Source organism: Carica papaya, chromosome 3, assembly GCF_054855325.1.
Source record: "Carica papaya isolate Zhongbai chromosome 3, ASM5485532v1, whole genome shotgun sequence".
Classification (NCBI taxonomy): Eukaryota; Viridiplantae; Streptophyta; class Magnoliopsida; order Brassicales; family Caricaceae; genus Carica; species Carica papaya.
The window spans coordinates 12,943,599-12,957,547 of NC_142311.1; the positions used below are offsets into that span (position 1 = coordinate 12,943,599).

Below are 13,949 nucleotides of genomic sequence, written 5' to 3' on the forward strand. Positions count from 1 at the left end.
CCTGGAACTTGAGAACAATTAATGGTTAATTAGCCTATAAAAAAAAGCTACACTATAATTGGTACAACAGATCATATCAAGTCATTGTTGGCATATATACCTTTTTACTTTGAGAAGAAACAAACAAAAAAAAAAAAAAAAAAACCCATTTGCTTCTAGGCTTTTATATATATATATATATATCTATCTTAGATTTGATTAGGGCCTGGTTTGATGCATTTGGGTATTGTCAAAAGTCTTTTAACTTTCTCTTTTTCAATTTCTTCTGTCAATGTTTTTGGTTCAAGAATTGAGTTATTGACAGAATGTGGTTGGGGAAATTAGCGAAAGCCAATTTGATCTCTTGTCAAAAAGGTCATATGAAAACTAACATGTCACTTTCTCAGCCTACACAACTTTTATATATATATATATATATATGTATACAAGAACTCATAGTATGACTTTTTAGAGCATGTATTAAATCTTAATATTCTCAAACATACGAAGGGGAATTGACGTGTACTTATGAAATCTTAAAAATTGTTTCTGATAATCTAAACGAGTTAAGGAGAATGTTGACGAAATTATTCAATGAAAATTAAGTGGAGTAGCAATTTAGTGGCGGGAATTAAGGAAAAAAGATTGTTAGGTGAAGAACAGTTTGTTTGATCTCACAACCTTGTAGCTCACCCTTGATTGGCGCTGAGCAGCCCGTATATCATTATTTATATATATATATATATATGTATATGTAATTTTCCCTTCAACACCTTAAATGATTTTTCTAAAAGCAAAGAATTTTCCAGCGTTTGAAAGTCAATTTCATAAAAAGATATTTTATTGACACTTTCTTAAGTTTAGTTTATAAGAGAAGGTTTTTGCAGGTCAACTAATGAGAATTTTCTCATGCTAATTAGAGATTAGTTAGTTAAAATTAGAGAGTAATTAACAAAATTATTTGAAAACATAATAGACTTACCATAAATTTTTTTATTTATTTATAAATGTAATAAATTTGTTAAAAATTAATTTAAGTTAATCATTGTAGTATTACCAATAATATATTAATAAGTTAAATTTTTAATTTTATAAAATTGAATATTATAAATGTCAGATCATAATATAATTAGAAAAAAAAAATGAATCTTGTGTTTTATTTAATGTAATTTTTAAATTAAAAAGAAAAAAAGAAATTCACCATTTTAATAATTAGAGAAGGCTTCAATAACAATTGTCTCGTTGCACATACACCAATTCTGGGGTGTCCCATTTTGATTCGCATCTTGATTTATTTTTTTTGTTTTGTCTCAATTTATAATTAATTTGAACTAAAAATATAATAATAATAATAATTCATTATTGGGCCCAGTTCATTTAGTAGATTTGCAGTCCTGTACCTTTGTGTACCGCCTCATTTTTCCATGCTCAATAGAATTAATTATAAAAATTTAAAGTACTTTATATACAAAATCATAAATTTACCAAGTTTATATATTCAGACTTATATATATATATATGTATGTATTGAAAGAGAGACAGAGAGAGTTGATGGTGACGGTTTGAGCTCCGTGTCTGGGGAAGCAGATGGTCCGCGCGCACATGTACGTCGATCGTGAAGAAGTTAATGTGATCTAGCTTATACATCAATAATACATACATATCCAATATCATAATTCCATTCTAATATATAATAATATTAATGGAAATGTATAATATAGTAGGTTTATATATATATATATAAATAATAGCAGTGGGGTGGTTACATATAAATATATATATATATATAATAGTAGGGTTAATTTGATTACAAGATGTGGATCAATTTTTAAGCCAAACCCAAAGTGAATTATATGCACGTGGATAATGTCTTCGGTGGGGAACATAAGTTTGCCCAATTGATATTCTTGTTCTTCTTTAATTTCTTTGGCTCATATATTTTTTTTTAATTTTGATATTGAATTTGATTAATTTATCTTCTGCTTTACCTACAATTAATTAATTAAAAGAAGTAAATATTTGGGTAGACTAAAATGATTCTTATTTTTTTTATTATATATTCATTTCAATTCTACATATACGTGGTATTTAGACTGTCCAAATAAAAAATGTAATGATAAATTAATTTTAAATTACATGCTTAATTTTAATAATATGCATGACAAGGGATCATCATGATTAATTAGCATTACTATCGTGACCGATTATTTTTTTTGGTAAGTCAATGGCTAACTAAACATTAGCTATGTACCAGGGGGTACGTACAAAAAGTACAGCTAAGCGTGGGATTTAATTTTGTGTACAAATTTAATTGTAAGGTTCAGGAAAGGAAGATAAAAAGAAATGGGCTTAGAAGAGATGAAAATCATGGGTTTGTAATATGCACTTGGATTTATTTGAGCACGATGGACCAACATTTACCATTTAATTAAAATGCATTATTCTTATATCTACATATGTCCCTATTCCCTAAAGTAAATATAATATTATTTGATATTACATATATTTAAAATAAAGTTTAAAAAATGCGTTGTGTAAGCCCTGGCCCAAGACCAAGTCGGTGGGGGGAGAATTTATTCCATGATAAATTGGTACGTGACAATGCCAGTTAAGACATGCAAAATTTCTAGAGGTGTCATCTTAATTGTATGGGACCCATAAGTAAATTCAAGGAGCAAATTTAATAGTCCTCTTAATAAAAAAATGTTAATCCCAATCCTATTGAATTAACTAAAATTGACAAATCAAATTATGATTTCTCCATTTAATTGTGAGAATAAGAATATATAACATTAATTAATTGGACAAATTGCAAATTTTAATTTCACTAGGCCATTGCTTGTATGGTACGGCACATAGAGCTATTATTGCCCTTTGAAATTTATCAAATTAAAGTTAAAACTTGTTCCATTACGTTCTATTTTATCATATTTTAAATTTGTGAAATAGAATCAATTTAAATTAAAATAAAATTTAAAAAATTAATTTAATCAAATTTTATAATAATTTTGAGTTAGAATTTTTAGTTTTTTATAGTTTCATTCTAATTTAGTCCAATCTATATATATTTTTTTATCATTGCACCATTTGTATTTATAGTTCAATAATTTTTTATTATTAAGATTTTTTATCCCTAAGGTTCTTAGTTTAATTGATTCATATTATAAAATTTCTTAAGTTTTTTTATTCCATTTCTTACTTTTGATCTAACTATATCGCATGCGAATTTAATGTCATAAACTTTTGAAATGTATTATTCTATTTCCGCCAAATTTTTTATCAATAGCTACTAAAAAGTAAATATGAATTTCAATAATAATTAAATTAAAATAATTATCTCAATTTTCAACATAGTTTAATGCTATTAACATAAAATTCACGTGCATTTTAAAAATCAAAAGTACGATAAGAAATTCTTAAAAAATAAAATAAGTCAATAGTTTGATTTTAATTTTTGAACCACAAAAGTGAAATTATAGTGCATTATTAGGTAAAATAACTTTTTCAAAAGGAAATTAACGCGTTGATGAGTATGACTAAATATATATATATGAAAACAAAATTGAATTAAAAATCCAAGCCACATAAAAAGCTTGTTATATTTATTAAATTATTGAATTAGTTTTCACTAATTATAATTTTATTTTATTATAATTTAATTCATAATATTTTTTTATTTATTTTAACAGTATATTTTATTTTATTTATAACTAAAAAAAATAAAATAATTAATCATATTTAAATATTTTAAAAAAATAATTTTAACTAATTAATTAAATGAAAGTATAGATAAGAGCTTAAAAAATTATAGTCTAAGACCATAAAGATTAAATTGAACCAAATCTCATTAATGTTATTATATTAATTAGCGTAAGAAATGTTTATAGTTGATAAATTTTTTTAATTAAGGTTAATAACAGCGGATTAAAAATGCCACCTAATTTTTTTTTACTAAAAAAAGCTCTAAAAAAGAAAACTTCGGGTTGGCAAGTAGTGACCGACAATTGGGACACGTGGCCTAGTTAAAAAAAAAAAAAGAGTCAGTCAGTTAGTGGCAGTTAAGGGAGATGGTAAGGTGGTTAAAAGAGGCGAGTTAAAAGAGAGGGTTAATTAAAGTTAACCACGGTTTAAGGGCTTAAATACAAAAATAATTAACAGGTTAGGCAAATTTAGGAAGCTGCTAACCCATCTTTTTTTTTTTGGCTATATAATCACGCTTCCCTTTTACCAATTCTTTGACTACATTTGTTTCCCCATTCTTCTTCTTCACTCCTTGAGCCATTTTCACATATAAACAGATAGAGACTCAGAGAAGCAGCTACATTTTCTTCAAGACATATATATAAATAGATATATATATAAACAGAGAGAGAGAGAGAGAGAGAGAGAGAGAGAGGCGGAGGACTTTGACAAAGCAACAATGGCTGCTTCACCGAGATCATTCTCTCTGTTCGCGTTTCTAATAATAGTATTCTTCGTGAGTGTATATTCCTCAGCTGCTGAGAGTAACGAGTTTAAGTCAAGGTAAGCTTATCTGTTTATCTCAACTTTTCTTTCTTTCTTGTTCCTAGGTTTCTTCTCTTTCATTTTCCCTCTTTTCGTTCTTGTATTGAGTTCTCTGTTCTGAAAGATCGATAAATCAAAGGTTTAAGGTGCTACATTGGCGCCAAATTAGGGATATTTTACGTTAAAATAAGGATTTAAGGAAAATTCATTTGCCTTCCAGGTTCCATGAAATTGAGCAGTCACTGAGCTCGAAGAACTCATCAACAGCGGACAGGTGAGCTTGGTGAATGATTCAGTTAAAAATTCTATTAAATCTAATCCGTTTAGATCGGATCTGCAAACAAATCTGGAACGTTAAATCCGTAATGTTAGTTTTTTATTTAATGGAAATTCGTTTATCCGTAACGTCGATTTAGCGCGCTGTGTAAACAGAGTGGTCAGGGTACGAAAATGTGTCCCTTGTTAGTCCGGTTCAGTCAATATTTAAAGCACAGCAGCAGATAATAACTGCCTTAAGGGAATATTGCGACACGGTGTCGTTTAGGATCCGTGGGAGAATTTGTTAGTGTAAAACAAAAATTAAGAAAATGGTGGGTTTACAGATGAAAATGATATTTTTCCTTCTCTTAATTTCAGGTCTGATGATGCATGGCATGAGCACGCGGTGGAGGATCCAGAGGAAGTTGCTTCTATGGTTGACATGTGAGTCTCTCTGTTTTTCACGCTAAAACAGATGAAGATAACTGATCTGATTCTGAGTTTGCTTAATCTAATATTTAATTTCCAATTACGCAAATTTATTATCTTCACTCTTAAGCTTGCTTGATAGTTGACTGGAGGTGAAAAACTTTTTTAACTCTTTTTTCTTTTCTAAAAATTGCTAGCCATACAGGGCTCACATGATAATGACCGCTTTGACAGTTTTGACGCGTTCTTTTTCACCGCCCAGTCAAAAGAGCCAATAGACAAAAGTAATTTGTTGGCCTGGATTTTGATCTTAACTGTGTCATGTCAATTTTTTTTTTTTACAGTGTTTGCCTGTTAATCCAGAGGTTCTTGTTTTAACTGTCAGTGCATATGCATAGTAATTGGAGGTAATACTAGATTGCAGCTACTCTCAGTTACTTGTTAACATGTGTCTTGACGTTCAATTTTTTAAGAGGCTTTTAAATAATCTGGTTGCTTGAATATTATTGCGTATTAAATTGTCAAGGCCATCGTGAAGAGTCTTTTTGAGTGATATAGGCTATTGGATCTCCTTTGGAATTTATTATGTGACAAGTCAGTTGCATGTTCTCTACTGTTGCCATCTCTCCCAAACTTCTTTAGTCTTCTTCCCAGCTTACCCACATGCCCATGTCACGAGATCTGTGTACGGCCGACTCTCTTATTTTATTCCCTAAACCTTTTTTGTTTTCTAATCAAACTTATTTTATTTTATTTTTAATGTTAATAGCACCTGTTCAGCAAACATTAATCCAAAAATGTTTTTTGTCTTATTTTTCTATTTTAAAATCGATTTCACCCATGAGGTGTCCTCTCCAATCCGCTTGTGCATATGCCAGGTGGGTAGGTACTGTTTCTTTTACTGGGAATCTAATGCCTCGGAACAGATTTTATGTCATCCATTTCAACAACGGAACAAAAATAGTTTTTAACTGGGTGAAATGTTTCACCAGATTCAATAGGAAACTCGAACGACCTTTTTTTTTTTTTTTTTTTTTTTTTCCTTGTTACTCAATTGGATTTAGTTCTTATTCCCATCTAATTCAAGTAATAGAATTTTGTGAAGAATCTGTAACTAGACTATAAAAAAAAAGATTAAACCACAAGATTGCTAAGACAAACAAAACAGAGTTTTTCAGCGAGCTACCAGCATGATCCAAATAAATGTCCCATTTTTAAATTCCACCGACGCACTGTACAGTACTATACAGGAATTAGATCCCTCCCCCACTTTGCATTTATTTCTCATTTACTGCTAGTTGTCAATAAACATAAAAGAAATATCCCATCTGCTAAAAAAAAAAAAAACATATCCGATTTCTCTGTATGGATCGTCACCCATCAATCATCCTCACACACTCCACGTAAGGCCCACATGGCCTACTCAAGGATGCAGCACATGAATGCTTTTTTTTAAACCATTAAAATTTAAATTGCCGACCCAACAATAAGTTACAAATTTGGAACACATTAAATGGTCTAATAACAATTTCTGACCTGAACATCAACAACGGGACTTCAGTTTATTGATGTTAGGCTACGGAAGAACAAAGGAATGCTTATTTTATTATATTGTTGTTTTTTCTTTTTCTTCTTTTTAATCAGGAGCATACGTAATAGTACGGAAAGGCGAAAGTTGGGATTCTTCTCTTGTGTAACGGGCAATCCAATTGATGATTGCTGGCGCTGTGACCGCAAGTGGCACCTGCGCAGGAAGCGCCTAGCCAACTGTGGCATTGGTTTTGGACGCAGCGCCATTGGTGGTCGGGACGGCAAGTACTATGTTGTCAGTGACCCTGGCGATGATGACCCCGTAAATCCTAAACCAGGCACTCTCCGCCATGCGGTCATCCAGGATGAACCTCTGTGGATTGTGTTTAAGCGTGACATGGTGATCAAGCTCAAGGAAGAGCTTATAATGAACAGTTTCAAGACCATTGATGGACGTGGTGTCAATGTGCACATTGCTAACGGTGCCTGTATAACTATACAGTTTGTCACAAATATCATTATCCACGGTATTCATATCCATGATTGTAAGCCCACAGGGAATGCAATGGTTAGGAGCTCCCCATCTCATTATGGGTGGAGAACAATGGCAGATGGAGACGGTATTTCAATCTTTGGATCAAGCCATATCTGGATTGACCACAATTCTTTGTCAAACTGTGCTGATGGCCTCATCGATGCTGTAATGGGCTCTACTGCCATCACCGTATCTAACAACTATTTCACTCACCATAACGAGGTTGATCACATACCTTCGTCTATCACTTGATTTGTCTCCAATTGAGATGACTTTATGTTTCTGTATATGATTTAAATGTAGGTCATGTTACTGGGACACAGTGATTCCTACACAAGAGACAAGGTAATGCAGGTCACCATTGCTTACAACCATTTTGGTGAGGGTCTTATCCAGAGAATGCCAAGGTAACATATCTACTATGGTGATTTTAACTATTGGTCTTTTCTTTATTGACGCCTTGGAAAGTAACTTTGAGATAAAAAAAACTTGTTTTAACATTGCAGGTGTAGACATGGGTATTTCCATGTTGTAAACAATGACTATACACATTGGGTGATGTACGCAATCGGTGGAAGTGCCAACCCCACCATTAACAGCCAGGGCAACAGATACCTTGCTCCTGCCAACCCTTTCGCTAAAGAGGTAAGAGACAAGAGTAGTTGATATCAATGTTTAACGAGACTCACGGATAGAATTTTAAAAGCGGGCTAGATGAAAATCATAAAATTTTTAAAACATGAACAGGTAACAAAGAGGGTTGTGACGCCAAATAGTGCATGGAGGCACTGGAATTGGAGATCAGAGGGAGACCTTTTGCTGAATGGAGCCTTCTTCACTCCATCAGGAGCTGGAGCTGCAGCAAGTTATGCCAGGGCCTCAAGCTTAGCAGCCAAGTCATCTTCCATGGTTGGTGCTATTACTACTAGCGCCGGTGCTCTTTCTTGCCGCTATGGTTCCCAATGTTGATTCTCAATCTTCAGCCAAAGGAAAAGGCCAAACAATTAAAGAAATACAAAAACAGAAGTAAGCGGAAAGAAAACATACTCATTTTCCTTCCCTTGCCATCCATCATTTTAGGTACTAAGAAATGAGTCTTTCTTTTTCAGCATCAAACATATTTGACAAGTGTACAAAGTCTTTCCTTTACAAAGCCGTCGCCTGTTGTAATCCCCAAACATTACATTGTTTCACTTGTCATAATGCCCATTGATCGATCAACCTAGGCTTGCTTTAAAGAGCCATAGTGTTGTTCACTTCTCTATTTTGTATTTTCCTCTCTCTTTTATGTACGTACCTTATAAATCTTCCCATTTATTTAGTCGATCTGCCTTATAATTCTTAAATTTCTACTCCTCTACCTATGTTCTCCTCGTTAACACACAAATTCCAATTACTTGTTTCAAGAGTGAAGGGGTGGGTTTAGGTTCATGGAGGTACCCACCACCACAGGGTACTTTGACGAGTTTGGACAAAATTTCTGTGACTAGTTTTCACCTTCACTAGGGTTTATTATTCAGAATGCAAGGCTTCTGTTATTTTTAATGCTTTATAACCAGATTACAGAATATGATGAACTTACAAAGTTTAATGGGCGCTGAGCAAGTTCAATCCAATCTTATGACATGGCAATACTGTTTCACCATCATGGAGCTAACATAGTAACTTTGAATTTTTAACATATCTTTGACACATGGTACATGCATAATGTTTCAACTATAAAGACTGATAAGATTAGTGAAAAGCCTTGATTTAACATGGTTGAATGATATTACCTCCAAATTAAAGGTAGTGATTAGAATAGTAGCTAGATTGAAACTGCAGAAGCAGCGGCCACTTTTTGGGTGGGATACCACTCCACCTGTGGGGTAGGCTCAAGCCACCATCATATTATTATGCACAATCATGGATGTGTAAATAAGGCCTATAAACATTTGGGTCCAGCTATGATGACTCTAGAAGAGTGGACTACACAATCAAAATGCAACGGCATGAAATCCTGCCAAAAGACAGATTAAACAAAGTCGCCATTTGAACACCAACTCAAACAGTACTCTTTCTAATTTTATGGTCAAAAAGTAAGTCTCTGTTTTTGCAAGGATGGGCTGAGCAAGAAAATAAGCAGCAAAATGGCTTATTTTTAAGATTTGGCACTTGGTGGTGTCAACAATTTGACCATGAACCAAGATTCAACATATTTCGCACTCTTAGGGTCTGTGAAAACTTTTTATGATGCATTGCTTTGAATCATATCGGAGAGTAATAATATTGATCTTCCATACAACCACATAACCATCTGCTACAATTAATACTTGGTGAGAAACGGATTAACATGAAAGTAAAAGAAACTCAGAATTTGATGAAAGCATTTTCAGAAGATAGATCAGAAAGGAGTACCACTTCCACTTCTTGTTTCAGCAGGGCTGTACAACGCAGATCTGTTTCTTGGTCTGTTTTCCTCCAGCTGCTTCACTACTTCATCCATGGTAGGCCTAACTGAAGCTACTGGAGCACAGCAACCCATAGCAAGCTTCAGGGCCTGAACCAATCCCTCTTCCATTGGACTTCTGATCCCCTTCAAAACCTCCACATCAAAAACCTCCATGGTTGTCTCTTCCAAAACTGCTACTTTTACCATCGAGGGCAAATCCACAAACTCACTGTTTCTCCCGTTTTTGCCAGGCTTCTTACCAATCAAAATTTCCAATAGAAGTATCCCAAATGCATAAACATCTGTTCTGGAATTGCATTTCTTCATCCTTTGCAGTTCTGGTGCCTTGTACCCATCTGCCTTTGCAAGTGCTACGATTTCATCGGCTACAGCCGGTATCATTATTTTATCAAGCCCAAATTCTGTGAGTCTGGCCAAAAAAAATTCATCTACTAGTACATTTTTTGATCTAACATTTCCATGAGTAATTGGCACCTCAAATCCTGTATGGAGATACGCAAGTCCCCTGGCTATTCCCAACGCAATTTTGTGTCGTCGAGCCCAGTTCAGCACGGGTTTGCCTCCTTTGGTTTCTGCATTCAACCAGAACAGTCACAATAAGAATTCCATTATAGTGTTCAATGATTCACATGGAAATTTGTACTCATGTTAAGTTACAATGAGTTCAGGTTCTTTTTTCTTGAACAAAAATTTTTATATCCAGACTGAAAGTAAATGCTTCTTGCTTGACAATAAAGGTGCATGGCCACTCACATCATGGATGATAGATCCACTTTACAGAGGTCGGACTGGCTTAGAAATTATATAGGAATGTAAACTTAGACATATCACAACCTTTTCTGCATTTAGCATATCTACAGCTAAAATAAATAGAATTTAGAAACTGAGTTTTGCCTAGAAAAAAAGGATCTTTTCCCCCATTTAAGACAAGGCTTAAAGTTCCACAAACTTAGGATCTCAAAAGCTATAAGATTCCTTTAGACGAGATTACGATGCCCTTGTAAGAAGAATACTAGGAATTGCTTAAACAGGAGTGGGTTGCTGGAGCAATCTGCCATCCTGTACCACGGAGAGAATCAGGGCTGCTGGTGCAGCTCTTCTAAGAGTGGATGTAAGAACTAAAGTTATCATAGATTAGAGTTGGTCTCAATTAAGGGGATAACTATGATTTAAAATATTGTGAAATTCATATTTAAGCTGGAGAAGGCTGGCATGAGTATGATGATCATCAAATAATTGCTCAATTATTAGTAAGGCTAGTCTACCTATGATAGAAATATTGGGTTTGAGGAGATAACAGAGGATGTCAGAAGAAACAATAGCTTGGATCAACAGTAGGTCGAGAGCATCAATCTGTTTTGAAAAGATGGCCTCAGGGTTTGTCACCCACTTTGCGATTTCTGTGATTGTTGTTCAAGGCAAAACAACAGTTCCATCAATTTGACCCATACCCTTGAAAAGCAGGCAGAAACTGATATTTCCAGAGAAGATAGCCTGCAAAATCTAGACTTTACCAGATACATACATATATATATATATATATATATATACACATCCGTTTGAGACGATAAAGGGTGAGAAGATCAGGTGGGCCGAAGTGAAGATAGAGGAAGATGCGAGGTTAGCAATAATGGAAGAATACACAGGAGAATGAGATACTTCAGGAAGGGGCAATATTGAAAGAAGATATAGGAGAATAAGATGGTAAAAAGAAGTCTAATGCAGCTCTATACCATGTAGAATTTATGAACAAGTTATCTTTGTGTATTGATGTATGATAAATATGCTATTTGTGGCATAGTACAAGTAGAAGAGTCCGACGGATACACAATTACAAGATAGAGCTGTTTACCAAACCATAGTATATTTGTCCTACCATTAATTAGTAAGAGGGTTTCTGGAGTTTCTCCATTTTGGTATGAAGTTATGAACTTGATCATGCTGTCATGGTGGGTTCATACATCTTACTTCTAAGTTTTCCCATGCTTTCCATCAGTGAAACAACCATTTCTACTACAAGCAATACATAGTGTTGAACGTTTCTTCCTCATTTATTTTCAGCTCATACTTAATAACACCTACCAACTACCAAGCTTTTCAAGAATCACAAAAGGCTTGTTCTTATAATTAGGGTACTAAACGATTTAGCAAATCCCAAAGGCTGTAAATTGCAAAAAGCAGAAGGAGATGCAAAAAGTATGCATACCGTGTAAAAGATCATAGAGGCTTCTATTGGGGAGATAGTCATAGATGAGTAGCTTTTCCCCTCTTTTTCCCTGATAGAAAGCTCTCAATGGAACCAAATTCTCATGACGAATCCTTCCCAGTTGCTTTATCACTGGTAAACATGAACTCCGATCTTTGCAGCTACCTTCCCTCAAAAGCCTCAAGGCAATTGTCCCTCCATCAGCAAGCTTTGCTTTGTAAACGGTCCCATAACTTGTTTTCTCTGTCACCTGACCTGTTGCATTCAGCACATCCTCTAATGTTAAATGCTCGCCGCCTTGAAACAAAATCAGCTTTCCTTCACCACCTCCTCCTCCTCCACCAACAAGAACACCATTCTCATCTTCTTCTCCTTCCTCCAATTCATCTTCACTCTCATCTCTACTCTTCCTCTTCTTGTTTTGTACATAACCGATCAGCAACGAGGCCAAAACCACAACTCCAGTCATGAAACCAATCACAAGACCAGCAATTGCACCTGGGCTCAATCTAGAGTTACCACTGCAGGTTTTTAGAGGCAACCCACAAAGTCGAGGGTCATTTCCTTCAAAAGCCTCCTCACCAAACTTAGATTCCCCAAAAACAGGCAACATTCCACTAAAATTGTTGTGCGAAAGATTCAATTTTTCGAGGTTCAGCGCAGCTAAGCTTTGCGGAATAGAGCCTGAAAACTTATTATTCGAAAGATCAAGCTGCCTTAGACTTTGAAACAAGGCAATAAATTCGGGGAAATTCCCGGACAACTCGTTGCTACCCAAATCAAGAAACTGCAAGTTCTTGCATGTAGAGTTTGGCAGTGCAGGTTCAGGAAGAGACCCAGATAATGAATTGCCATGAAGCCTAACGGAAACAAGCTTATCACATAAGTTCCAAATTGAGGGTGCTAAAGGCCCAGTCAGCAAGTTATCACCCAAATCAATATCAGAGAGCGAAGAGCTGTAACCGAGCTCAAGAGGGATGGTTCCACTCAGTGAGTTGATGTTGAGGTAGAGACTTTGAAGCATAGAGAAGACGCCTAACTCCCTAGGGAGTGAACCAGTGAGGTTAGCAGAAGGGAGCTGAAGAGAGAAAAGGTGCAGAGCTGGGTCTCTGTACAGAGTGAGATTGGTCCATTGTGGCGAAGAGGGGTCAGTACAAGAGAGAGGAGTCCCATCGAAGAAGACCCACTTGAGCCCTCTCCACTGACAGAGGGGTATCGAGGAGTTCCATGAAGATAAGAGCAAATTGTCAGAGTTACCTTGAAGTGAAGCTTTTATTTGTCCAAGAAGCAGTTCGACATCTGACGAAGAAGGAGGAGAAGAAGAAGAAGATGGTGAGAAAGTAAGCGCTGTACTTGTACACAGACATTTAGTTAGGAAGAAGAAGAAGAAGAAAATGAAGAACGCATAAAGCTTCAAAACAGCCATGAAAGAAGCAGAGAGAGAAAGAGAGAGAAAGGAGAAAGGTGACATTGTGGTTTTTGTGGAGTTCTAGGAGAGGGAAGAAGGGAGGGCGGAGGGGGGGCCGCTCCTCCTTTTGGGAAAGCTGACAGAGTATTGGCTATCAGTACCCTCTACAGAACCCTCGTAGTCTTACGCTTCAACGGTCATGATTTTGACCAGATAATACCATCCACCCACAATCAACATCAACAAGTTACAACTATCACAATCTTGCATTATCGACCGTCCGATGTTGACGCAAGATTGAAGATGAAACAATGAAGAGCTACACCTGAGACGAGACCCATTTGATTTGTATATATTATTGCCTGCACGCTCGCTCTTTTTAAGCTTTCCACTATTCAAGAAAGAAGAGAAGAGAAGATTTTTTATTTTCTATGCATGTCGCCACCAAGTTTTGTCGCTCCGAGGTACAATTTGAAGACGGGCGCATTTGATGAATTGTGGTCGTTTGTTAATGGCCGTAGGATTACTCGAACTTGGATACGTCTGACTGTTGGGCGTTGACCAAGTGGGTATTGAAGGTGGGTGATGGAGAAAGTACATTGAGGTTGACGGTATAGGAAGGGAGTTTGTACGTTTTAAATTGGGC

The 13,949-nt window shown here is 35.3% G+C and overlaps 2 protein-coding genes across 5 annotated transcripts; one reads left to right on the forward strand and one right to left on the reverse strand.

Annotated features, from left to right (window-relative positions):
- The first annotated feature begins 4,212 nt into the window (after nucleotides 1-4,212).
- LOC110821787 (Pectin lyase-like superfamily protein) lies at nucleotides 4,213-8,583 on the forward strand. Of its 4 annotated transcripts, XR_002541124.2 has the most exons (8): nucleotides 4,213-4,503; nucleotides 4,706-4,759; nucleotides 5,122-5,187; nucleotides 6,817-7,459; nucleotides 7,541-7,644; nucleotides 7,744-7,882; nucleotides 7,985-8,263; nucleotides 8,347-8,583. XR_002541124.2 is itself a non-coding variant. In XM_022051732.2 (7 exons), exons 1-7 carry the CDS (start codon nucleotides 4,400-4,402, stop codon nucleotides 8,204-8,206), a joined length of 1,332 nt encoding a protein of 443 aa, XP_021907424.1. In that variant the 5' UTR covers nucleotides 4,213-4,399; the 3' UTR covers nucleotides 8,207-8,583. The 4 variants fall into 4 exon arrangements, 3 of the variants coding, with proteins under 3 accessions (XP_021907424.1, XP_021907425.1, XP_088072060.1); XM_022051732.2 differs by having other exon boundaries at nucleotides 7,985-8,583; XM_022051733.2 differs by lacking the exon at nucleotides 4,706-4,759 and having other exon boundaries at nucleotides 7,985-8,583.
- Nucleotides 8,584-9,452: 869 nt separating this feature from the next.
- Nucleotides 9,453-13,651, reverse strand: TMKL1 (transmembrane kinase-like 1). Its single transcript, XM_022051788.2, has 2 exons — nucleotides 11,896-13,651; nucleotides 9,453-10,261 (listed from the first exon to the last, which is right to left on the reverse strand). Exons 1-2 carry the CDS (start codon nucleotides 13,364-13,366, stop codon nucleotides 9,621-9,623), a joined length of 2,112 nt encoding a protein of 703 aa, XP_021907480.2. The 5' UTR covers nucleotides 13,367-13,651; the 3' UTR covers nucleotides 9,453-9,620.
- Nucleotides 13,652-13,949: the final 298 nt, after the last annotated feature.

Bases quoted from the DNA above. Each gene is read 5' to 3' on its own strand.
- LOC110821787 (XM_022051732.2), top strand. From the start codon at position 4,400: ATGGCTGCTTCACCGAGATCATTCTCTCTGTTCGCGTTTCTAATAATA. The intron at 4,504-4,705 runs GTAAGCTTATCT...TTTGCCTTCCAG, and splicing joins AGTAACGAGTTTAAGTCAAG to GTTCCATGAAATTGAGCAGT. The intron at 4,760-5,121 runs GTGAGCTTGGTG...TCTTAATTTCAG, and splicing joins AACTCATCAACAGCGGACAG to GTCTGATGATGCATGGCATG.
- TMKL1 (XM_022051788.2), bottom strand. From the start codon at position 13,366: ATGTCACCTTTCTCCTTTCTCTCTCTTTCTCTCTCTGCTTCTTTCATG. The intron at 10,262-11,895 runs GTATGCATACTT...GGTTGAATGCAG, and splicing joins CCTCTATGATCTTTTACACG to AAACCAAAGGAGGCAAACCC.